The sequence below is a fragment of the Pogona vitticeps genome, chromosome 3 (genome assembly GCF_051106095.1).
Source record: "Pogona vitticeps strain Pit_001003342236 chromosome 3, PviZW2.1, whole genome shotgun sequence".
NCBI lineage: Eukaryota > Metazoa > Chordata > Lepidosauria > Squamata > Agamidae > Pogona > Pogona vitticeps.
The window spans coordinates 32,702,606-32,728,619 of record NC_135785.1 but is presented as its reverse complement, the minus strand read 5'-3'; the positions used below and the strand labels follow the sequence as shown (position 1 = coordinate 32,728,619).

At 40.8% G+C, this 26,014-nt stretch overlaps 1 protein-coding gene across 1 annotated transcript in view; it reads right to left on the bottom strand.

The window, feature by feature from the left end:
• Positions 1 to 22,761, bottom strand: part of ATR (ATR checkpoint kinase) — a 72,189-nt gene extending 49,428 nt beyond the window's left edge. The window contains exons 1-9 of the mRNA XM_072996024.2: positions 22,338 to 22,761; positions 19,992 to 20,083; positions 17,512 to 17,661; positions 14,493 to 15,382; positions 11,783 to 11,967; positions 11,060 to 11,248; positions 3,625 to 3,857; positions 2,295 to 2,447; positions 427 to 625 (exon numbers count right to left, since the gene is read on the bottom strand). Coding sequence (XP_072852125.2) covers positions 427 to 625; positions 2,295 to 2,447; positions 3,625 to 3,857; positions 11,060 to 11,248; positions 11,783 to 11,967; positions 14,493 to 15,382; positions 17,512 to 17,661; positions 19,992 to 20,083; positions 22,338 to 22,396 — 2,150 coding nt within the window. The 5' untranslated portion in view covers positions 22,397 to 22,761. The remainder of the gene's footprint in view (positions 1 to 426; positions 626 to 2,294; positions 2,448 to 3,624; positions 3,858 to 11,059; positions 11,249 to 11,782; positions 11,968 to 14,492; positions 15,383 to 17,511; positions 17,662 to 19,991; positions 20,084 to 22,337) is intronic.
• Positions 22,762 to 26,014: the final 3,253 nt, after the last annotated feature.

The window sequence follows — 26,014 nt, the reverse complement described above, 5'->3', positions numbered from 1 at the left end:
CAGGGCAAAAGAGAGCCCCAGGGAGCCTTGGAAAATGGAACAGGGAGGTAAGAAGCTTTCCACTCATTTAAATTAAATATTATCGGTGCTGGGTAATGACATTATTAGGACCTGTGGCATAATGTTACACCAACAGATTTTTAGCTAGAGTTGTGGTGGCTGTCATGACCCATGGTACGTGTCGTCTTTTCCCAAAATGTCTTGGGAGTGAATATTTGGTACGGCTTTCTCTCAGTTTGAGAGACCTCTCGGTAGTATGGGCGGCATATAAATTGAATAAATAAATAAATAAATAAATTTGTAAATCTCTACCATATCTCACTTTTGTCACAGCGCTAATATTTCACAAAGATCAAGTACACTCATTGGCAGGCAAGTCATTCTTTTCTACTCAAAGTTGAATTGTAACCATCAAAGACTACATACAAGAGAGGTGCCAGCAATGTGGTGCAGGAGTTTACACCTGATTGGTGCAGCAAGATAGGAAATCCTCTAACACAGCTAGCTCTGATAACTTCATGTGGACTCCGCAGTGCACGTTGATAAACGGAATTCCTCCACTTCAGATATAATTTTTTCGGAATCAGGGAGAGAAGAAATGCACAATTCGATTGAGTTTCAGGTGCTGAAGAGAAAAACACATAAGCACTGTAAAGTCCATGAAATATTCTTTTGTAGTGACTTCCACAGATATATGCAGCACCTCAGAACTGCTGGAAGTTCAGGAAACAACTGCATATCATTTCACAGTGACAGCTCCTGGTCATTAAGGCTAATACTTTCAAGAACAAAATCTTCCTTTCAATTAAATGGCTATGTATGTTAAATATCATATGTCAGTATGTTCTGATTATTGCAATGTATTGGACATGGGTGGCCTTTCAAGATTGCTCAGAAGATTTTGTTCTTGAAAAACACCTGGACAGATACTGAATGGGTTTGGAGGAATAGCATAAATTTCAACAGTTTTAGAAACAACTGCACTCACTCCCTACTGATTTCCAAGCACAATTCATAGGGCCAATTCTAATCTCCAGACTGGAGGCGGCCAAAGTATTGCTCTTTAGATGGTGTTGGATTCCAATCCTAAGCAGCAATAGCTTGCAGAGCTAATGGGAAGAGCAGCTGTGGGTTGCAGTGCAACATCTGGAGACTCCTACTTCAAACCAAGGGTTGTATTCACTTCCAGAAAGGTTCTTGGAGGTCCCTTTTCAGTGATAGCTAGAGCCAAATAATGGAACCAAAAATACCAGCTTATTTTATCTTGAAAGTCTTACTACCAGCAGTTAAAAGATTAATTAATCTTAATTAATTAAGAGGCATTTCAGCTTTCAGAATTGGGGAATAGTGAACTAAAGCTTTGAATGCACTACCTGGTAAGTGGTGTGGGGAAAGTTAACATGCCAATCTGGGGAGATTTAATCCAGAGGCTTAAAGATGCTCACTTCAACTTTCAACACAGAAAGCAGCCTTATTCTCTTATATAAACTTATCAGGTCAGTGAGATCAACCTCAGAGGCACCTTCTTCAGGTTGCTTCACCTTGAAAAGTAAGACAGGCAATGCCTAGTATTGACTTTAATGTCCTCAGTGCTAGGTAAGGCTCTTTCAACAATTTAGTAATGTATACAAACCTAGACAGCATCTTAAAAAGCAGAGACATCATCTTGCCAACAAAGGTCTGTATAGTCAAAGGTGGTTTTTCCAGTAGTGATGTATGGAAGCGAGAGCTGGACCATAAAAAAGGCTGACTGCCAAAGAATTGATGCTTTTGAATTGTGGTGCTGGAGGAGACTCTTGAGAGTCCCCTGGACTTCAAGGAGATCAAACCTATCCGTTCTAAAGGAAGTCAACCCTGAGTGCATACTGGAAGGACCGATCCTGAAGCTGAGGCTTCAATACTTTGGCCATCTCATGAGAAGAGAAGACTCCCTGGAAAAGCCCCTGATGTTGGGAAAGAGTGAAGGCAGGAGAAGGGGACGACAGAGGACAAGATGGTTGGACAGTGTTATTGAAGCTACGAACATGCATTTGACCGAACTCTGGGAGGCAGTGGAAGACAGGCGGGCCTAGCATGCTCTAGTTCATGGGGTCACAAAGAGCTGGACACAACTTAACTGAACAACAACAACAATGTATTAAAATTTAACTGATCACACTTTGGAAGTGGCTCTTCTTCACAGATTTATTTTATTCTAAATATAATGTAGCCTCAACAAGAAACTCCAGTCGCAAGAGCAGCACAGAAAATTTCAAAATAATACATTTCAAAATCAGATACAGTCATTTACTTACAGAAATGGCTTGCAGCATGTTGGCCCAAAGCCAAAAGATCCAATTTAAGTGCAAGAAGATTGAATAATGGGACATCAGAATGGCTGGAAATCCATGGCAAGGATAGCAATCCGAATACATTTTCAATCATCTCATCATTAAGCTGAATTTTTACTTGGGAGGGAGGGAAAAGGCACAGAGAGAGAATAATTTAATTCACAAGAGTCATGGAACAGATATGTTCATTGAAGATGAAAGAGCAGCACTGGCACTTTAAATTAGGGAATGGCAGTTAGACCACATCTATATTTAATCCTTGGCACATGCCTCTGAAAGTATCCCAAAAGCAACAAGGCCGAAAAATTCCTCTGAGATTCCAGTGCTAAACTGAATTGTTATTCCTAAATAGAGCAGACTCGCTGAAGAGTTCAGACAAGTCAACACTTTGACTAGATAGTCATTTAGTGGCTTTTCTCTGTTTCTGAATAACAGTTAGCTTTAGTCCTTGGAAATCAGGTAGTAGTCAAGAGTAGAGACCCCTAACCTGAATAAATCAAGGCCCTCTAGAGCTATTAGTCAGAACAGGCCTTATGAAGATACAGTACAGTGGTGCCTCGCTAGACGATGATAATCCTTTCCACTGAAATCACTGCTTAGCGAAATCATTATCTAGCGAAAAGCATTTCCCAATTGGAATGCATTGGAACCTGTTTAATGCATTCCAATTGAGAAGAATTGTCTAGCGAAGATCGGCCATAGGAAAGCCACTTTGTGAACCGCCGATCAGCTGTTTAAATAGCTATCTTGCGAAACTTAAGTCCCGAAAACACACGTTTTGCGAGCGCAGAGGGAGCTGTCAAAATCGTTGTCTAGCGAAAATTAGTTTGCGAAGCAGGGACCAACCATTGTCCAGTGAAATTCCCCCATAGGAATCACTGTTTTGCGAACTGCTATAGCGATCGCAAAAAGTCAATGTCTAGCGAAAAAACTGACATGCGGGGTAACCGTCTAGTGAGGCACCACTGTATTCTGCCTTTTCCTCCTTAAGAATTTTCTTTTCCAGAGAAAAAGAAGCAGCTAAATAACATGGGAGGCTTATGAACAATGTTTGGACCACCAGTACAATTCTGCGAATAAGGCAGAATGATCCCAGAACAAAAGCTTCCTCTGAAAGTCCCCAAGAAGCCTGAATCAATATTAAGGCAGTTGCATATATTAATGTGAAATGCAGAGATACTGTACAGTATATTGTTCTTTGAAAGATCAGCATTATTGCATTCTTCACCAAAAGTATTCATAAGTTTCCAAGATAACTACTTGGGAATTTCAAGTACTTCAAATGACATCTCACCTTGCATATAAAGTAAGGCATCAATTATTTTCACCACTCTTTGCATCACTGGTTCCAGGTCAGTTATGCATGAAGCAGGCACCAAAAGCTTCCAGCAGACTTTTAATCCTCTCATGAGAAATTCTGAAGAAATCCAGATAAACTGGACACGCTCTGGAGCTTCTGAAGGACCAACAGTATTACAATGTTTATGGCCGTCTAAACTGCATAAATGATCAACCTGATGACCTACACTGTTGAGGAGGGAAAAAGGAAAGAATAAATCAGCAGCTACCTGAAATGGCTTAATCAGATAGTGTGCTTTAAGTTCAGTTCAATCATGCCCTAACAAAAGCAAATTCATCACCTCTCACATGAGTGAACAACCCTGATATAACCAGTTTATTTTACAACAGAACAACCACACAGGAATACCTCTGAAACACTTTCAACAGTTATTGTCTCTAAAATGCATTTCCATTTAAACATCTAAACATAAAGACAAGAAAGGCCACCCCAAATGCCTTAACAGCTGGCTGTAAGCAGTATGAGTATTTCTGCAAAAGCATCAGGTTGCAAATCATTACCATCAGAACTTTGCATTTGTAGGGCAAAATCTGGTTTTTATGTACTCGGTTCTCATTTGAAACCAATTGGAGAAATCCGAGATCCAAACAATGTTGGAGTCTCTGACTCAAAATGGGGGGAGGAATTGCTTTAGTTAGTAGTGGGTTTTTAAAAATCTTTTGTTGTTCGTCTATCTGGTCATAGTGATTGATGGGTTAGTGTTTTCACTTTGTCTGGTTTGTGACGTTATATTCCAAATAAAATGTTACCAAAAAAGAACCCATTTGCATTTTTCACTTTTTACAAAACAGTATCTGAAAAAATGGCATTACAGTACAAAGATAATTTCACATATGAGGGGGTGATGATAAGTATTGAGCCTTTCTCTGAAAAAATTGAGCTAGGAAGCTATAAATTGCAGGGTATACTGGCCAATTTGTCTCTATTCAATGGTGCAAAAATCAACTACTTATGATTTTAACTTATCTTTTGTGTTCAGCTTCAAAGTGAACATGGCAGCACCTCCAGAAAAGTTCAATGTGGAAGAGCATAGGACCATAATCAAGTTCCTGTTTCTCCAAGGGAAAGGTGCAAAGCAGATCCATGATGAAATGTCACAAACTATGGGTGACAGTGGCCCTTCATATGCAACAGTTAGACATTGCATTGTCAATTTTAAAACTGGCCATTTTGGTGTTGAAAGTGAGAAACCCAGTGGAAGGCCTGTTTCTCTCTATGTGCCTGAAAATGTGAAAGCCATCCATGACATGATCATGGAGGACCGCCGAATATCAGCCAAAACCATTGCTATATGAGAATATCACGTGAGAGAGTTGGTGCCATTATCCACAACAACTTGGAAATGAGAAAACTGGCAGCAAAGTGGATCCCTAAACATTTGACAACCAAACAAAAGAGAAACACGTGGAGTCATTGGTGGCTGTTTTGGAACATTTTGTAAGAAATGAGTCAGATTTCCTGGGAAAACTGGTAAGGTGATGAGACATGGATCTACTGTTATGATCCTGAGACAAAGGAACAGTCTAAGGAAGGCAGGCACAGTGGTTCCCCCAGGCCAAAGAAGTTTTGAGTGCAAAGGTTGGTGCAGAAGCAAATGCCAACAGTTTTTGGGGATAAGAAGGGAGTTCTGCTGGTGGATTACCTCCAACAGGGTTCAATAATATTCAAAATATTACTGTGCTTTATTGACAAAGTTGAGCCAAAACATAAAGGAAAAACGTCAAAGAAAGTTCTCCAAAGGTGTTATCCTGTTGCATGACAATGTATCATCACACACTGCCAGTGAAACAATCGCAAAACTGACGTCCTTAGGCTTTCAAGTGATGCCCCATCCACCCTATTCTCCTGACCTGGTTCCTTCTGACTATTATCTGTTCCCCAAACTCAAAAAGCACCTAAAGGGACAACGATTTGTGAGTGTTCTTGTTAAGGTATATAATTTTTATATAGCCTGAACATAATATGTGTGTGTGCAGAACAAGATTGAGATGACGTCATTCCTTCATCCCTGGCTGATGCAATTTCTCTGCAATATGAAGATTGCCACACCTGTGTGCATGAAGTCACCTTAGACGGGATTGGACCAGACTGATGCCAGAACTGTATTTAAGAAATGAACTCTGTACAGTCATTCTCTTCTCCTGTGTACTGATGTCTGCATGTCATGCTGCCGGTTTGAATACTGAATACTGAAGTGCTGTATGTATGTATATCCTGTATATATTTTGTAAATACACTGCTGAAAAGAAGAAGCTGTTGTGTGCGTTTATCTGCTCTTTACTCTGCGAGAGACAAGATAAAGTCACAGACGCACACTCCCTTAACAGAGGTTATGCGCCCAGCAACGTTCCGCTGCGCTGCAAACGTGAGTAAATGAGTAAATGAAAGAGGAGGAGAGCCTAAGCAGCAGTGATAGTGAAACCAGTTCGTCTGTAAACCCGGGGAAGGGAAGGATACAGAGAGCTGCAAGGATGGCATACAGCACGGGAGGAAATATAGGTGGCCTGGCCATAAATAGACTGAATGAAAATAATTATAGAACATGGGCAATTAAAGCGGAGATGTTGTTGAGAAAGGAGGGTCTGTTTCGCTACGTTACAGCCCCCCCAGTGCAGCCCAGTGAGGAGGAAGAGGCAGAGCATGAGAGAGCTCTAGCCACGATCATTTTGGCCATTGAAGATTCGCTTCTAACCCACATTCAAGGACTGACAACAGCAAAAGCAGTCTGGGATAAACTAAAAGGCATTTATCAGAGGGAGACGACAGGCACAAAGATTTCTCTTACCAGGAGGTTGTTCCAATGCAGGATGAAACAGGATGAATGTGCTTCGGAACACTTAAAAAATATGAAGGACATGTTTAATCAACTGCAATTAATGAATGTTGTCTTCCCTCAGGAACAGCGCGTTTATATTTTGCTAAGTTCTCTGAATGACGATTACTCCATGCTAGTAACAAGTTTGGAAAGCATGCCAGAAACTGAGCTTTCAGAAGAATATGTGACAAACAGAATTCTCCAGGAGGAACAGCATTTAAAACAGAGAATGCTGAACAAAAAGGCAAACCACGTGCGTGCTGACCATGAGAGACAGAGATACGCTGATGGCAGCGTGCCCAGGAGGCGGGCAGACGGAGAACAAAGAGGAAGAGTGATGATGACGAAAGCCTGTTTCCTCTGCGGATCCACCAATCACCTGCAACGGAACTGTGACAAAAGCGGAAGTCCTCCAAGCAATAGAGACGGAAAAAAGAAGGTCTCCAAAAGGTTTCAACAAAGAAACGACATGAGGCCGGTCTCCTTGGTTACCAGAGGAACGAGGGACAAGGTTCCCGGCAGCCACACATTTGAGGCGTGGCTCATTGACTCGGGGGCAGTCGTACATTTGACTAATAATAGAGATCTCTTTTGTCTTTTAGATGAAACCAGCCTCAGAAGTGTGATGATGGCAAATTCACAAGAGACAGCCGTTGAAGGACAAGGAACTGTTTACATTCCTTCGTTGAATACTGAGATAAGTGGGGTATTTTACGCTCCTGAATTGTCGTTTAATATAATAAGTGTATCAGCGTTGGCTGAGCAAGGGTTCACTGTCACTTTTGAGAAACAGGAGTGTATAATTAAGAAAAATGGTAAAATAGTTGCAAAAGTGAAGCAAGAAAACAATCTGTACATGTTAAAGAGCCAGACACATGAAAGTGCACATGTGATACATACAAACAAACCACAACATGATAACTGTATACATTTACTGCATAGGAGGCTGGGTCATGTAAATTTTAGATCATTACAGAAAATGGAACATTTTGCCAGGGATGTAAACATAAAGGAATGCAAAAATTACTTGGACTGTAATGTCTGTAAAAGTAGCAAGACAAATGTGGCCCCAAAAGGGAGGAAAAGTGACAGAGTCACAACCAGGCCATTTGAATTAGTTCATGCAGATTTAATGGGACCATTTCCTCCATCATTAGGAGGAGCGAAATATGCAATGGTTCTAGTGGATGATTTTACAAGGTTTTCTTATTGTTATACACTAAGATCTAAAACAGAAGTATTTGATACATTTAGAAAATGGTTATTTTCAGTAGAGAGGAGATTTAACCACAAGGTGGCGCAGTTGCAAACGGATAGAGGTACGGAGTTTACAAACACTAGGTTTCAAAGATGGTTAGAAAGTCTGGGAATTAGACATAGAAAAACGAGCCCATATAGCCCATTTCAGAATGGTGTTGCTGAGAGACGCAACAGAGTGTTACAAGAGATGAAAAATGCATTGTTGGCAGACTCTGGGTTGCGTCACGGTTTGTGGAGTGAAGCGATACTAACCTCTAACTTTTTGGTTAACAGAATTTATTCTTCCTCGATAGATGACACACCATATTTCTTGTTATACGGTAAGAAACCATGTTTAAAATATTTGAGGGTGTTTGGATGCACGGCTTGGGTGCATATCCCGAAACAACTCAGAAGAAAAGGTAAAAATAAAACAAGAAAAATGACATTTGTAGGGTATGAACCCAATTCAAAGGCATACCGGTTTTTTGATGGGGATAGAAGTGTGATAATCTCTAGGTCAGCCAGTTTTAATGAAGGGGAAAACTGGGACCAAGTACATGCAAACTCACAGTTATACATCCCTCTACACAAAAGAAAAAGTCAATTAAGACAGACAGGAACACTTAAGCATGGCGTGGAGTCCTGTGCTGATGATGAAGAAGGAGGAGCTACTACAGATGATGAAAAAGAAGAAGAAAAAGAAGATAGTGATGAGGAAGAGGAGGAAGCACACACTAGTAGTCAGATAGAAACACACACAAATTCACATGGTCCCAGGAGGTCCCAGAGAGCAAATAAGGGTGTGCCGCCCAATAGATTTGGAGTGAGTGGAATTACAGTGTGTAATGTTTATATTGAGCCCAGAAATTATAAAGATGTTTTGAAGCTTCCTGATTATGAGAAGAATAAGTGGTTAGAGGCCATGGAGGAGGAGATGAATTCCATGAAGGAACATCACGTGTTCACTGAAACCAAACTACCACCAGAGCATAAGGTAATAGGTAGTAAGTGGGTGTTCAAAAGAAAATTGCAAAATGACGGAAACTACAGATATAAAGCAAGGTTGGTTGCACAAGGTTTTACACAGAAAAGGTTTCTACATTATGATGAGATATTTTCCCCGACAGTTAGATCTGAAACATTGAGAACAACGCTTGCCTTTGCTGTCAGTAAAAATTATGTAATTTACCACTACGATATAACAACTGCATACTTAAACGCAGACTTAAAGGAAGAGTTATATATGGCAAAAGCACCAGGTTTTGAGGGTACTAAACCAGAACTAGTGTACAGGCTAAACAAGGCAATTTATGGTTTGAAACAATCTGCTAAAAATTGGAATGATTGTTTACACCAAGTTTTGATGAAACTAGGATACAAGAACGGTCTAGCAGACCCTTGTTTATATACCAAGAAAGTTGGGAATGATTTAAATATTCTTCTGGCGTATGTTGATGACCTATGTTTTGTAGCAAAAGATCAAAGACAAGTAGAGTTGTTTGAAAAACAATTAAAAAAGGAATTCAAATTTAAAAATCTAGGGCCAATACAAAATTATCTGGGTGTACAAATAAAGAAAACAGAACATGGACTTGAATTAAGTCAAGAACACAAAATAAAACAAATGTTAGAAAAATATTGTATGGGAGAGTGCAAGAATGTGAGTACTCCCATGACAGTGGATTTTCAAAAGGAAGATGAAATAAGTAAAGATTTTGAAAATAAAGATTTATATCACTCAGCAATAGGGAGCCTAATGTATCTAGCGAACTGGACGCGCCCGGACATAGCGGCGTCAGTAAACATACTCAGTAGATATATAGAAAAACCTAGTGAAAAACACTGGCAAGGATTAAAAAGGATTTTTAGATACCTAAAGGGAACATATAATTATCGTTTAATTTTGCAACCATCAAAAAATTTAAAACTGTCAGCTTATGTGGATAGTGACTGGGCTAACGATGAAAAAGACAGAAAATCTATGACTGGATTTGTTATAAAATTTGGAAGTAATATAGTTGGTTGGAAATCACGAAAGCAAAATTCTGTAGCAATCTCAACTTCTGAAGCAGAGTTTGCTGCTTTGTCAGATTTATGCTCTGAATTAATCTGGTATAAACAATTAACAAAAGACTTAAAGTGTAAAACAGATAATGCAATAAAAGTAATGGAAGACAATACCACCTGTATACAAATGGCCAAAACAGATAGAGTAAAAAACAGGAGCAAACATGTTGATATAAAATATCATAACGTAAGGGAAGCTGTAAAAGGAAAACTAATTGAATTAGAATATTGTAAGACTGAAGAAAATATTGCAGACATATTGACTAAACCGTTGTGTGCTCAAAAGCATGAAAAGTGTATAGATGCATTGGGAATGTGTAATGGGTTCAGGCAATTTAAAAATTAGGAGGAGTGTTAAGGTATATAATTTTTATATAGCCTGAACATAATATGTGTGTGTGCAGAACAAGATTGAGATGACGTCATTCCTTCATCCCTGGCTGATGCAATTTCTCTGCAATATGAAGATTGCCACACCTGTGTGCATGAAGTCACCTTAGACGGGATTGGACCAGACTGATGCCAGAACTGTATTTAAGAAATGAACTCTGTACAGTCATTCTCTTCTCCTGTGTACTGATGTCTGCATGTCATGCTGCCGGTTTGAATACTGAATACTGAAGTGCTGTATGTATGTATATCCTGTATATATTTTGTAAATACACTGCTGAAAAGAAGAAGCTGTTGTGTGCGTTTATCTGCTCTTTACTCTGCGAGAGACAAGATAAAGTCACAGACGCACACTCCCTTAACAGTTCTGGAGGCACCTAATGCTGCAAATGAGTGGTTACACCAGCAGTTGGAAGAATTTTATTTGCAGGGACTTAAGATGCTGCAGGAGGGGTGTGGTGGCGCTGTGGGTTAAACCGCAGAAGCCTCTCTGCTGCAAGGTCAGAAGACCAGCAGTCGTAAGATCGAATCCACGCAATGGAGTGAGCTCCTGTCGCTTGTCCCAGCTCCTGCCAACACAGAAGTTCAAAAGCATGTAAAAATGCGAGTAGATAAATAGGTACCACCTTGGTGGGAAGGTAACCGTGTTCTGTGTTTAGTCGCACTGGCCATGTGACCACGGAAACTGTCTATGGACAAATGCTGGCTCTGTGGCTTGGAAACGGAGATGAGCACCGCGCCCTAGAGTTGGACACGACTGGATTAAATGTCAAGGGGAACCTTTACCCCTCGTATATTATTCACTTTTCCATAATTTTAGATGAAACAGAAAATTCTGGCTCTCATGTTTTTTACCTGTTCACGTCTTGTGTGCAGTGCACTGTGCAAAGAGCAGCCAGTCGAAGTATCAAAGCAATGCCCTCCATGGCTTCCAGAATGTCAACTGGGAGATTGTCTTGTTCCAGGAACAGCAACAGAGATTCTGCTTTCTGGCTTACAGCATTCCACACACTACTCTTTGTTTTCATATTGACAGGAGCGAGGCTATGAATTAACATATTTTAAAATAGTTTCTTTAATATTCGTAAAGTTACAACCAAAGTCTCTGAACGCAAATTTCTCAGCAGACAATTGCCAAACTGACTAATTCCTTATTTTTGATGCAGAATAATTAAACAATGTATGACACACAAAGTTTTATCCCAATGTTCAACAAACATGTGAATGTTATAGATCTGATTAAACTGCAGTAGTGTAGCAGAAACTTACATCATTGCAACAAAACACTGTTTAATTTTAGTCAATAAGGTAAAACTGAATATTGCATGTAGCATTTTTCCCCACATATTATCCCAACACTTATTTCCACTACCTCAAATGCAAATATTTTAGGTTATGCAGAGTAAAAATACAGAAACCACTGACAAGAATTTTGTATTTTAAAAATGTATTTGAAAAGTGAATCCAAACCAGATGTGAAGATGAGACTTTCAAGGATATAGCAGTTTCCCAAGTTGTTTCTCGCCTAATTATTTCTAAACACTTTTATGCAGAAATAACCAGAGTTAAATAACATACTTTGCTGATGCTGACAACTTCTTGGCTTGCCTTAAGGATAGACGTAGCCTTTTCTCTGGAACTTCATCACTACTGCTGCTCCCCCCATCAGTATCAGAAGTCTGTGGATGATTGCTACGCTGAAACTCTTGGATAACTTCTGATGCTTCAGTCTTCAGGGCTGCATAAAGTGGACTCAGCAGATACTAAAAGAGAAAAACAGGCATCTCAGAAGTAATATACAACTTTCTCTCTGTCTTACTTATACAGCATACTGCAACTTTCTACAGAATTATAGATTAAAGATCAACATGATCACAAGGATAACTAATATATTATTTCCTATTTGCGCAAATTCCCTTGCCATCAGAGATTAGTTATGAATGCAAACAGGGCACTTTTAAAGCCAGATTTCTTTCATCTGTGTTGTGTTTAATTGTAAATGTAAAGAAAGCCAGTGTGGTATAGTACAGGGGTCCCCAATCCCCGGGCCGCAGAGCGGTACCGGGCTGTGGCCTTGGCAGGACTGGGCTATGGAGACAGATCTCCTGCCCCTCCACATGCGCGCATGCATGCCTCCCACGCATGGACAGATGCAAGCATGCCCCCCACAGACGCGCACACACAAATCTGCATGCACAGACACCCTCCCATGCACGCAGAGATGCACCACTCCGCAACCCCTGCATGCATGCTAAACTGGTTTGTTGTGTCAAAAAGGCTGGGGACCACCGGCACAGCGGACAGAATGTCAGATGAGGACTCAGGAAATGTAGTTTCAAATTTCCAGTCAGCCACAGAAACTTGCTGGATGAAGGGTGACACTGGTAAACCACTCCTTGTACACACATTTCAATACCCAGTTAGGAATGCCATAAGTGGGAGGGTGACCTTACTGTGTGTAACAAGAACTGGCCTAAACACATCATCAGCCTGGCACTGCAATGCAAGGACATTAAGATTTCATATACCCTCCTCTTTTACAGTCCACAAACCACCACTTTCCAGGGCTCTTGTACAATATTTACAGATGGTGCAGCAAAGAGTGAAAATTGCCCTCTCCCAGTTCTGCTAATAGAATCAGTTCCATCAGCAGGTGCCCCTGTTGAATTCGGGTCTTTGCTGTTAAATCAGTACCTTTAACAAAGAGTCATGAAATATAAAGCAAAGCATGCTGCTTATAAACCACCCCATAGCGCTTCAAGCACTCTCTGGGCAGTTTACAAGTTAATTATGCAGTATACACATTGCCCCCCCCCCAGCGAGCTGGGTACTCATTTTACCAAGCTTGGAAGGATAGAAGGCTGAGTCAAGCTTGAGCCGGCTACCTGGGATTGAACCCCAGGTCATGAGCACAGTTTTAGCTGTAGTACAACAATTTAACCACTGCGCCACAAGGCTCTATGCCCTTCCAAGGCCCAAAGTGAACTTCCTGAAGTGTGTAGCCATGTGACAATTACAGTAGTAACCCACTGTTATGTTGGGGGAGGAGGAGACAGGATTGGACTGCCATCCTCCAACGCTTCCTCACAAAAGTCCTCTCATTGTCCTACATGATCCTAGTTAGCTACACTATTTAAAAGCAAGTTATAGATTTCATTCAGTCATTCTTGTTTCAACCAGTTGTTGAAGAAATTTCCTTCCCCTATCTAGACTACCTAATGATTATGATCTTTACTGCATAACCATGTACAGTTGTGCCTCGCTTAACTATGTTAATTGGTTCCAAAAAAAACATTGCTATGGGAAAACATCGCTAAGTGAAACACCATTTCCCATAGGAATGCATTGAAAACCAGTTAATCCGTTCCAATGGGAACGGATTACCGTCCTTAAGCGAAAATTGCCATAGGAAACATCGCTAAGCGAAACAATGTTTCCCCCATTGGAATGCATTGAAGCCTATTTAATGCATTCCAATGGTTTTGCGATGTCCGTTTTCGCTATTTTTAAAGTGTCTTAAAATGTTCAAAAACTGTTTTAAATGTTTGGGATCGTTAGTGCACCTTGTAAAACCTTTGCAAACTTAATTTGGCTTTGTTCTGACTCTTCGTTAATTTTTGGTGAATTCCCCCCCCATTGGAATGCATTGAACGTAGGTTTGACAGCTGTCAAACCTGCAGTTCAATGCATTCCAATGGGGGAGAAAAAAATCACCAAAAATTAACAAAGAGTCAGAACAAAGCCAAATTAAGTTTGCAACGGTTTTACAAGGTGCACTAACGATGCCAAACATTTAAAACAGTTTTTGAACATTTTAAGACACTTTAAAAATAGCGAAAACGGACATAGTTAAGCGAAACAGGGGGACCTAAACTGTCATCGCTAAGCGAGGCAAGGTCCCGAACATCACTATGCGAAATTTCCCCATAGGGAACATCGTTAAACAGAGCACAAAATTGCTCAAAAAACCTAATCGCTAAGCTAATACATCGTTAAACGAGGCAATCGCTAAGCGAGGCACCACTGTAATGTCATTCACATTAGTTCCCAATTTAACGAGACAGCACAAAGAAAGTAAGGTGGACTTGATACAGGCTTGTAATAGCTCTAAACGTACATCAGTAGAGGTAAGATGGCAGAATTTAGCCATGATCAAAAATATAAATACCATACACACACTGCATGTGCCTCTACTGAAATAAATCCTCACACAAGCCTTAAACCTAGGCTGTTCAATCCAAACACAGCAAGCAAAGTGTCATTATTACTCTTTTCTCACAGAACTCACCTCCTGCTCCACCTGGCTTCCCACGACTGCAACAAAAGATCTGCAGATGCTATTAATACAGGCCTTTCTAACTGTAGCAGCAGATTCATATCCAGCTGGCACAAACATCATGAAGTACTGCAGTATGTGACAGAAGACTTTTTTCATCTTCTCGGACTGAAGAAGCCGTAGCACCTCAGAATCAAACAATGCACGGAGCTTCTCCAGCAGTATGCTCAAATAAATAGGTTCAATGTTTTCATGGGAATGCAATTCAAAAGGAAACAAAGCTTTCACCAACGTTAAAAGTGGTTCTTCGTACAGTTCCAACTTTGTAGCATCCATTCCAGGAATGGACTGCAAGACCCCAAAAAGAATTGAGAAGAAACGGCTGCCTAACTCTTCTGGAGGTCCTCCTAGCTGTAGCAGTTCTGTGAGGAAAACCATGCTTAACACTTTAACTTCTGGACTACCGTATTCCAAAAGGGAGCATCCGATTGCCCAAAGGGTAACATCTTGTGGCTTAAAAAATATGTAAGAAACTATATCAGTAAGAATTCTTATCAGAGTTATCTCCAAGTATTCTGCGTTGCTCATGCCCTTTAAGTGAATTGGGATAGAATTTAGACAGCCCAAATATACACTAGGATTGCACAAAAACCTGCTCAGAGTCACAGGCCAGGTTAATGAATCTCCCTGGGAGAGCATTCCCAAACTTCTTTCATGAAGTAAAATCAGATCTTGAAAAAGATGTAGCAATTCTCTTGTCAACAAGTCAAACACGGCACCATTTTTAACTTTGAACAGACACAATAAAGAGCAAATGACATTACTGATGTTCTCATGTAAAATGTGGCAGTTTGGGGTGGCAGCAATTCTCAAAAGCCTTGCTATGATCCAGCTGCTGAATTCTGGAAGACGACAAAGAGAAGATTAATGCTGTTATGACTGCAATCTTATACCAAATTACTTACAAGTCTATTTGACCATTAGAACCTACTTCCAAGTAAACCAAAGGTAAAAAAAACATGTCGCTTATTATCCCTGACTACTGGCCATGCTGGCTGGTGAGAATTAAGAGTAACAATATCTGCAGGGCCACAATTCTCCCATCACCGAAATGAGCCTATACACAAGGAAGCTGCAAGTCCCACACCAGTTAATGCTTCTTTCAAATGCTCTAACAATTAATTAAAACCATGCTGTTTCATTAGGACTTTGGGCAGGAATATTATTTGCCTCCAAATTTGTTGTTGTAATATTATGCTGTTTATAATGTGGCTTGGAGTTTTACCACATAGTTTTTGTTTGAGCATGTACATTGATACAGAAAGACATGCACAGGCATGAAATTGTTTTATTGTAGTATTTTCTCTCTCTCCCCCCCCCATATTTTTCCATGTATAAAACGAGACTTTTTACTTAAATACTGTAACTAGACCAAAAATTAAGGGTTGTTTTATACACGGCAGGCAGCCACTTTCCCTGCCTTTTGGGAAGCCACAGAGTAAAGTAGCCGTGAAAGGGCAGCATACTCACAACCCTTTGATCCTGAAGCAGCCATGAAAGGGCATCAGGATCAAAGGGGCACGAGCACACTGCCCTTTCATGGCTGCATTACCCATTTCCTAAGCTCTGCAGGGCTTAGGAAGCGGGAAATGCAGCCTGGAAAGGGCGGGAGGATCAAAGGGACAAGAGTGTGCAAATTTTCTAATTTGGGGGTTAGAAAAGGGGGGGGCCGTCTTGTAAACGGAAAAATACGGTACTCTCCGGAGACTTTTTTGAAAGCACACTATGGATAGAAATCTATTAGTTACAAGTTGCTGCAAAACAAGATGTTTCCATCAAAAGCTTACTTTCAAACTCATTTTTCAAACATAGAAATTAATAGAATGATCTTCAGCCAAATTCAACATAGCTCTAAAGAAGTGGATCTTTTCCCAAGAGGGTCATTCAAACATAATATTTATCCACAGTATACTGAACCACGGCTCTCTGAGATCACTACAAACAGACATCTCTTCTCTTCTTGGAGGTAGCCCCCAAAATATACAGTTTAAAATTCTAATCTCCATAAAAACATATTTTCCTCCCTTTGACTAAATCTCATTTTTCTTGTTGTGGATTCACACCACAAGAAGTTCCACAAGGAGAAAAATAATCTAGACATGGGGCAGAGAAATCAGGAGGTACAATTTACCGACTGCACAACTCTAGATGTGCTACAGTCTCTCCTACTCTAATGGGGCTTACTAACAGGTAAGTAGGTTGTTGTTGTTTAGTTGTTTAGTTGTGTCTGACTCTTCGTGACCCCACGGACCAGAGCATGCCAGGCCCTCCTGTCTTCCACGGCCTCCCGGAGTTGGGTCAAGGTAAGTAGGAACAGTATATAATTACAGCCTTAAACTTTGCAATTTGAGTCTAAAAGTATATCAGGGATGGGGTATGTTCATTGGCTTGTGTTGGTTGATTATTCAAAATTCAGAAATGGAACATGCTATTAAGTTCCATTTCTGAATTTCAAGAAAGGCAGCATTCCTTGTCAACAACTCTATCACTCACTTAAAATCATCCACTTCTTTGCAAAATTAAAATATGCGCCCACTATAATGTGCTGGCTAAAATCTTGTTGTGTAGTTACACCACCCAACACCTGTTAATTAACAAGCCCATTTGGATTCTTGGTTATGTACCAAGCCATCCCATCGGCATACAATGAGAAATCCAAGCAGAAACTGTTAACTGACAGCAATTTGCCACTGGATTAATGCAATTTCTCTGCTACCAACATAATGACACAGCTGATTTTTTGCCACTGACTTGTAAAGAATCCATACGACTATTCTGCATGGCTTTGTTCTTAATTTCTTTATCTAACTAATTTTATTTGTCAAACAGCAATTTGGCCCTGCAACTTAAGATTTATCAGCACAATAGCCAAATCCAAACTCTAAATACCAAAACAGAAATTCAACACCATTTTCCTAAAAATATTACCAATAGAGTGACTCCTGGACAAAAAACGCTTAAGCAAACTCACCAACACAGCTGGACTCCATATCACTTTGTTGATGAGTTCCAGCTGCATTTATAAATACAAGTGGGGATGATTTCATGATGTGCAGAATGAAGTCAAGCAACATGACAGAACTTGGCTGAGACTCAGTTCTCTTAACAAGTTCTAGAGCAACTGAAAAGGAAGCAAATCATGATGTGTTATACCAATCATAGTTCTTTTTATGGGATAATAAATCCTTTAGCACAACTTAACATCTGCAGAAGAGTGATGATGTCACCAATACAGCAATTTGCATTAATTATAAAAGTCCTACTTCTGTCTCATTACTTTTCCAACTCCTGTGCAATCACTTTCATCATGTGGAAGCTGTCAGAGCTGCAAGATAGAAGGAGGACGTCTTTAACTACAGAAAATGCCCCCAGATAGTGTTACTAGAAGGGGGAGATTTTTGGTTATTGAAGATTTCCTCCTCCCGTCCCAAGGCTCCAGCAGCTTCTATACAATGAGATTATAACTAGAGGCAGAAAAGCCATAAGCAAAAAGTTTTTAATTACCAAAAATCTCCCCCTACCAGTGACATCCCCAGTCACTTCAGCCATAAGTTACACAATAGGATTTAAGTCACTAAGATACAAGAGCCACCCCACACATTCGAAAAAAGTTAATTTGAAAATCAATTTTATTTCTGTCATACTTTCAAAACAATATTGTTTCGTATTCTTTTAGCAATCCAACTGATATGCAGGGATTTCAAATATGGAAAGTTGTGAGTCCCAGAGGTCCAGTAGCCAGTCCATAGGCAAATTTTTCGAAGGTTCCAGGAGGTTTTTGTTATGCAAGGCAGCTTTTATTAACGGCAAAGAGTCAGCCTCCTCCTCCCACATTCCCAGGAGGCCAGGTTTCCAGCACTAGCCCCTTACACCCACTCCACTTCACTGGATCCCTGAAAGTTCAAGTCTGAAGTGAGTGAGAAGTATTAGCCCAAATCCAGCGTACAGTCCTTTTACAAAGGGCTGGTAGATGTGAGTGATGAGGACTGGGACCAGATCTTCTTTTGCTGAGCCTGCTGCCATTTGCATCTCCTGTGCTGAAGCTGGATTGGGGTAGGAGCCAAGTCTCTGTTGGGCAGTAAGAGCATCAAGGCTGGGGTGATGCTGGAACAGTTGAGGGTTGCATTGCCAGATGGTCCCCGACCCCTTCCCCAGCCAAACAGTCTGGGCAGGAGGTGGTGGTTCCCCTTGTCCTTTATCCCTTTTTCCACCTCTGCAGGGAAACAGAAGATGGGGTTCCGGTGCTCCATCAGCTCTTCTTACATGTCCCCTTCATCTAACATGGTTAATAACAATGTCCCTGAGCCCTGCAACTCCTGCCCTCTTATTCCCACCATCTCGCCCTCCCCCAGACGTCCCGCACCAGGCAGTGGCCTTTACTTCAGCTGCAGCAGTGCATCCCCAACGCCTATGGGCCTGGGAGACTTATTCTGTCCCACTCACTTGGGCTTGTTGGGCAGGGCCAGACAGGCTGCTAGGGATGCTTCAGGTGACCCCCTCATAAAAGCATAATCTGTTTTAACTATTTTTGCAGGTATCTTTGACTGTTCTTAAAAGCAAACCTTCTCTTGGTGCTCATACATACTGAAAACAGACATCAAAACAAAGGGAAGGAAAATAAAGCTTACATTTCTCTTTTGTTAGAAATCACAGGTAAGATGTTATCAAAATAAGGCTACTATATGATGCAGATGAAAACCATCATTAGATATCCATTGTTAATAGTAGTTACTATTCTGAATATGGTTAAAAGGCAAGAAATAACATTACAACCATGATTTGAAGAAATAAAATTTCCCATAGATAGATGACACAAGAAACTTCCTCCTCCCACCCATGCACTATTCTTAGAGTTGCCAAAAATCCCCAAAAAAACAAAAGGAAAGGAAAATAAAATAAAATCTTCTGTTGGCTTTCCTAGCCTGCCAAAACAGGTTTCTGAGATGTGCAGGCAGTCAAGTTGGTAGGAGGGGAAAAGTCCTTCCTGCCTTGTGGCTCAAACTATACCTTACGCTCCCTCACCTTGTGCATAAAAGGGAAGGAACATAGAGTGAGCAAGTCAAAGGCTTAGGCTAGCCTATCCCCATCACAGCAGTTCCCTGTGTTTGTCTTTGAACTTTCAAGAGAAGATTAATTATACCTTTTTATCACCAATCAAACTTTAATAACAGTGTTTAAATTATATAGCTATATAAACTGGATCAATGAAAAACCTATTCCCCAGCAGTTTTTCCATATACAAGATGAAATCTTATTCTCCACTAAGCTCCATGTGATCTTTCTATTTCTCTCAGTTGCATTACTGATTGTCAACTTGAATATTTGGTTAGAATGATTGCCTAATATTTGAGACCTTGTTCACTCATCCAGATTTACAGACAAGATAATGTGCAAGAAAAGAGCTTTTCTGACTCTGAGCTCTTTAATAATTAAAGCTTTCTTTTTACTCACCAACATCCACATCCACAAGAATTCGATCAATGAACTGACAAAGTATTTGTCTTGGTTTCTGTACAACTGTAGTGTAGTCCTCTGGACCAGCACTGAAACAGAGTTATTTAAAAAGTTATCACTTTCAGTAATGGTTTTTTAAATCCTCAATACTCACACGTGGCCCCTATTATAATAAAAGACAAAATCACTAATGAGAATTCTGAAAGTAAAGTCTCTTGACCTACCAGCAAATACTGGAACATTCACCTCCGTAGAATGCTCAATGGTTCTCATAATATTTATATGTTACACTATTTAGGTCTTTCGTCCCATGTAATTAAAAACATTAAATAAATTTTATTATGGGTATTTACATAGCCCAGCTATTAAAATGCTGAGTTTCAGATACAAGTTAACTTCTCTTTAAAGACATCTTGAGAATTAATGTTTTTCTTTCTCCAGCAAATGAATTTTCAACTGACAGTGAAGGCCTAAATCCAATTATTCCCAAGTAGAATTTAACCATTTAATAAATGTAACCTGCTATGGAAATTCCTATGGATTCATAGCTCTTTCCTAACAAATGAATTTAGGCCACTGTATTCAGTTTATGTAATTTTCAGATAGAAGTCCTTCAAAATTATACCTTCAAACTTGGCATTTAGTTCACATAATGGAAGATAAATTTTAAAGTATTAAGGGCCAAATTATGCATACCAACTGACACTGAGGATTCTAAACATTGGGAAGATCCTGGGAGTCATTACATATGATGTGGCGGGGCAGTAAAAACATGCTAAAAGTTTTTGAGTCAGAGGCCAAGCAAAACAGTATTTTCTCCTGACATGAAAAGTAAATATTGAGACTCAGCTCTTTTAAATATAACTAACAGAACACAAGATATATTGATTGGCTTCCATGACACAAAACAGAAAATGAGAAAAGGCCCTTGCCAGGATACACTACCCAATCACTCCTGTTGCAAGAAGGCATGGCTCAATAAACTGGTGTAGACCTTCCTTCCAAACAGAGGAAAAGAAGAAAAGGGAAGCAGACAGACAAAACAGATTGTCCATTAATTCACTAAGACAAAACTTTGCTCACTTGATGACACAGCATGGAGATGAGAAAATTGTCTACTATTTAAGAGAAAGAAGGGTCAAACAATCAGAAGTAATTTTGTTGTTTTCAAATGAATTGTACATGTGTCATGTGGTGAGTCTTTGTTCACAAGTGAACAACCAACACATAAGTGAATATGTCTCTTTCAAGCTCCCCTTTCACTAACTTAATTTTATATGTCAATTTCTCCAACAGTGCAGTGGACCAAGCCCTGCCAAGCCAATTACACATACAAAAGTCTTCTAATGTTATCCGTCATCTAATAACTTCAAGCTATGTAGCTATCAGTAGGAGGAAGATCAAATCTTTGCACAGCAGTTCTTTTACTGTCACCAAAATAGAGTATTAGCAGCTTGTTACAGCATTTCATGTGCTGATCATCAGTAACAGGAAGTTTGTTTCCAAAAGTAGGAAACTGCTGGACATAACAGGCTACAAATGGAACAGATATCTCACCTTATGACATCTTTCCCCCGTGTTTTATGTCAAAAACATAACAGGGTATAGATGCCAGAGATTGACTACTTTTAAAATTAAGCATCATTTAATTGAACAGAGGCATGTACATGGCAAGGAAGCCCTGATTCAATTCCATTTAATTGAATGGACTGAATTACCTAGGTTTGCCTCCTGTGCCACCTGGAATCCAGCCACATTGCCACAAATTACGTTGCAGAAATCTAACTTTGAGTAACATTTAGGGGAGCAGCATAGACTGATTCAAATTTGAACACTGGTCTCATAGGTCCATGTCTGCACAACAACCTATGTACAAAATCCTAGACCCACATTATTTGACTCTACAAGATTCTTGGGCCCTGTAGCCTAGTTTGCAATTGTTCTTTTCCATTGTTTGTTTAAAAATAAATGATGGGAGGAGGGCACAGAAACACATACAGAGGCAACATAACTTATACGCTAAAAATATGTATCTATTCGACACTAAAACAAAGCCTCCCCTCCAACTTCAAAATGTTAATTGGCCACAGGGACTAAAAATCCTGCGCCAGCCCCTTATTTCCCCCCCCCCTTACAATGAAGCGCTCGGGAAATGGAATAAGTGATCACTTACGGACACACTATCAACCTGCCCAACCCCACAGGGTTGTTGTGAGGAAGAAACAGGTATAATAAATAACATTACACACTTTGGGGGGAAGGGAGAAGGGGGGAACTCAAGAAGAGCCTCTTAAACAAGGAAGGAAGGAGGTATTCACGCCAGCCAGCCAGCCTCCGACCTACCTGCTCAGCTCCCTGAGCGCTGGGATCATCGAAGCCATCTCCAACCCCTGGTCTGCCATTCTTCTTCACTGCCCTTCCGGGCTCTTCTCCCGCCACCTTAGTTTCGACTTGACACCATCCCCGCCCCCTTTTCCCCGGATTAACTGGGCATGACAGATTCAGGACGGTGGCTGGCGAGGGCCAAACCTCGCACGAACGCGTTTACTTTCCTTTCTTGCGGTTGGTGGTCTTGCTAAAGCTGCTTCCAACCTTCGCTAGCCAAAAACAAACAAACAAAAAAATTAAATTAAATTTAAGAAGGTTAATAATAACTTGATTGCTTCCCATTCTGGGGAAAGCTCAGGCTATATGCTAAAATAATTGCAACATTTACTGAATTAAGCAATCCGTATGCAGACGTCCCACTCGGTCCAACCCCCCCCCCAAAACGCATGCGCTGCTTTAGCCGACGATTCGGGGCGTGCTTAACGTCGAACTTAAGCCCCAGGAGCTCAGTGGAGCTTACTTTCGAGTAGTCACGTCAGTTTGGTAGAAGCGCACTGTGTGAAGTGGGGGGGGGGCACAACCTTATGGATATGAGGGAAAATCCAGAGAGACAAGACAAAAATGTGGGGCCTTAAAGGCTAACTATTATATTTTAATGTGAGCTTTCGTGGACTCTGACTAACCCTACGAATAGTTAGGATTGCACCTTTATATTACGCAAGTCCATTCATTTTAACTCACGAGTAGGTACTGTAAATCCCCTTTGGGTACAGCGGGTGATAAGAACTCCCGCGTAAACTGGGGTCTTTAGGCTTGCCCCATTATTAGTAGATGTCCGCCTCAACACGAAACTGAGCAAGGTGCTTCCGTCGCCCTTATGCAGAAATAAAAGAGACCTGCATGTACACGTGAAAGCGGCGGCGGCGGCGGGCAGAGGGGCTTGGTCCAGAGCCAATTAGAAGCTATTAGCAGGTGTTGCGTGCGAATGGCGCGCCTTTCGGGATAGCCCAGGCTCTGCGCTGAAAGGCCCGCCTGACACCCCCCCCCCGGCGCCCGGCTGGCTGGAAGAAGAGAGTGGTCCCGATTAAACCGGGCCGCGGGAAGGGACTCCGCCAAGAACCCGTGTGGGTTCTTATTGCTGCTTCTGGATCAGAGCGGAGCTCTTTCCAGCGGGCAAGAGAACGGGATGTGCCTCGTCGGATTTTTCGTCACCTCTAGGCGAGCCACCGGCAAATAGGCAGGATTGAACACCTCCGTTTATAGGTCACACTCGCTTGTATCTCAGCAGCCTGCTTGTTCGTGGGAGTGCGCGCAGCTCAGGGCCAAGGTCAAGAGATGTAAGCTACTGCTTCCGAGGGAACAGTTAAATAAACTATAAAAAATGTTAGAATCGTGAACTTTTTAAAATGTGGACGACGCGATGGGACTTCTTGAACTTGACACAGTTTAGGACCACAGGGTGTCCTAATCTGGCAGGAGCACAGACCCCTAAATCCTGAGCGATGCAGGACAAAAATGGGTGGGCCAGCGTATAAATCTATCTGCCTGTCTTAATAAAACCAACCAGCCAACCAATAAATGAATATTGATTGTATTATCATATCAGTGTTTACCAGATTTTGGCACTGGAACCCGAAAGGAAACTCCCTTGTTTTCTTGTAGCCCAGCTGCCTCTAAAAAGCAGATGATAAGGAGGAGGATTTATGTACCCAGTATGAAAAAGGCTGGAGGATTTGTGAGTGCAAGGATGTCAGAAGCATTTAGCAAGGACCACCCAACTGTGTCTGTAGTGCAAACCACCTTCCACAAATTGCTATTAGGGGGTCAGCGAGCATCTCAACCATAGTAGTGTTCCATGAGACTCACTGTTAGATACAACAGATAATCCTCCTTCAATTTATTAATTTAAAATATTTCTATCTCACCTATCTCCCCAAATAGACGCAAGGCAGCTTTCTACAAACTCTGAAGAGATACTATTTTAACCAATTACTATTATATTTGTGAAGACAGCAGGGCCTGGCGTGCTCTGGTCCATGGTGTCACAAAGAGTTGGACACGACTCAACAACTAAACAACAACAAATTATATTTGTGTCTATTTATTACATCTAAATTTCACCTTTTGTCCAAGGAGGTCAAAGAGATAAACATGGTTCTTCCTCTTTATCATCTCAGCAATCATGGGACAGAGTGAACGGTTGTGACTAATCCTAGCTGACTTGGACTTGAACTTGTGTCTTCACAGTCCTCATCCAACACTGACCCTACACTAAAGAGTCATAAGAATTTGGGCTCCTGAGGCAGGCATTGGCGCCTGAGGCACGGGCATGAATCCCACCTCCCAAGAAAAAGGAAGAAAATAATAGTGTCTCCCATAAAGAAATACTGTAAAAGAAAAAATGTATATGCATTCAATGAGAAAAACCAGGCAAAGAATGCTAGAGGGTGTTGTTTATTTTCCTAACACTCAACAATATATTCGCCTCTAGATTTTGGCATGCTCTAAATTTTGGTGCCCAAGGCGAAGCCTCAATTGCGTTGCCCCAGTTAGAGTCCTGCCACACTGCCTCTTGTGACTTTACATAATTCCCAATATACTAGTATGAATTTCTACTACAGAGCAGGGCATTCTTCAAATTCCAGAAGCACCAGCCAGCATGGATAGTAGTAAGGAATGATGGAAGCCGTATTCCAAAACATCTAGAGGTCCACATGGTCACCACCCCTGGATTCCTATATGCTTCCTTTCACTGTAAATAAACACCAGTTCTATGTATATCTGACTTTCAGTTTTCATATTCTTCCATATTGATACACAAGGTCATGGAATGATAACTAGGATTAAGCTGGAAGACACATATTTTAGAACTTCTATTTTTGGCTGGGAATAAGTACATATAGGATTGAATTTATGAATTTAGTTCAAATCTAGTCAGATAAAAGTAAGAAAAAATTAGAACAGAAAGACGGATGGATCTTCAGAACTTTGAAGAGTAGGCAGTTTTGAAAACCAGAAACAAAAATATATTTATGAAAGGAACTGTTTAATTAGTCTAGCACATAACAAAATGCAAAATAAAAGGTACAGCCACCTACGAAATACATAACATAATGCCACATATAGTAAACTTAATTCTTAGCAAGTTTCATAAGATTAACTCAGTTGATCCAATCCAAGGTGCAGCCAGATCATATTCGTGTTTCCTTCTCATTAAATCCCACTGGGTGGATGGGAGTTAGTTCCAAAATACATGAGGAACTGTAACAGCAAGCTGCAGTCCTAAACACATTTTTGAGCAAGATACCGTGGATGCTAGTTATACTTCTATTTTCTCATGAGCCAGCCAGGGTGTAGTGGGTAGATAGCTAACTAGGATTCGTTAGACTTGGGTTCAAATCCCCGCTTGGCCCAGAAACTCATTGGGAAGAGTGGCACCGGTAAAGCCACACTTTAAATATCTCACATACCTCGGAAACCCTACTAAAGTCGCCAGAACTCAGAATGGACTGCACTGGATAAAAATGACTTGGACCGCTCAAAATATTAAATTCCACTCCCTTGAGTTTAAAAAAAAAAGATGAAGACGATGACAAGCATCTGGAAAAGAAGCCCATGGAAATCGGTTGCCTTTTCTCCCACCTCCGCAAGATAATCGCGAGAATTTCATTCCCCTAGTGACAAACCTCTGA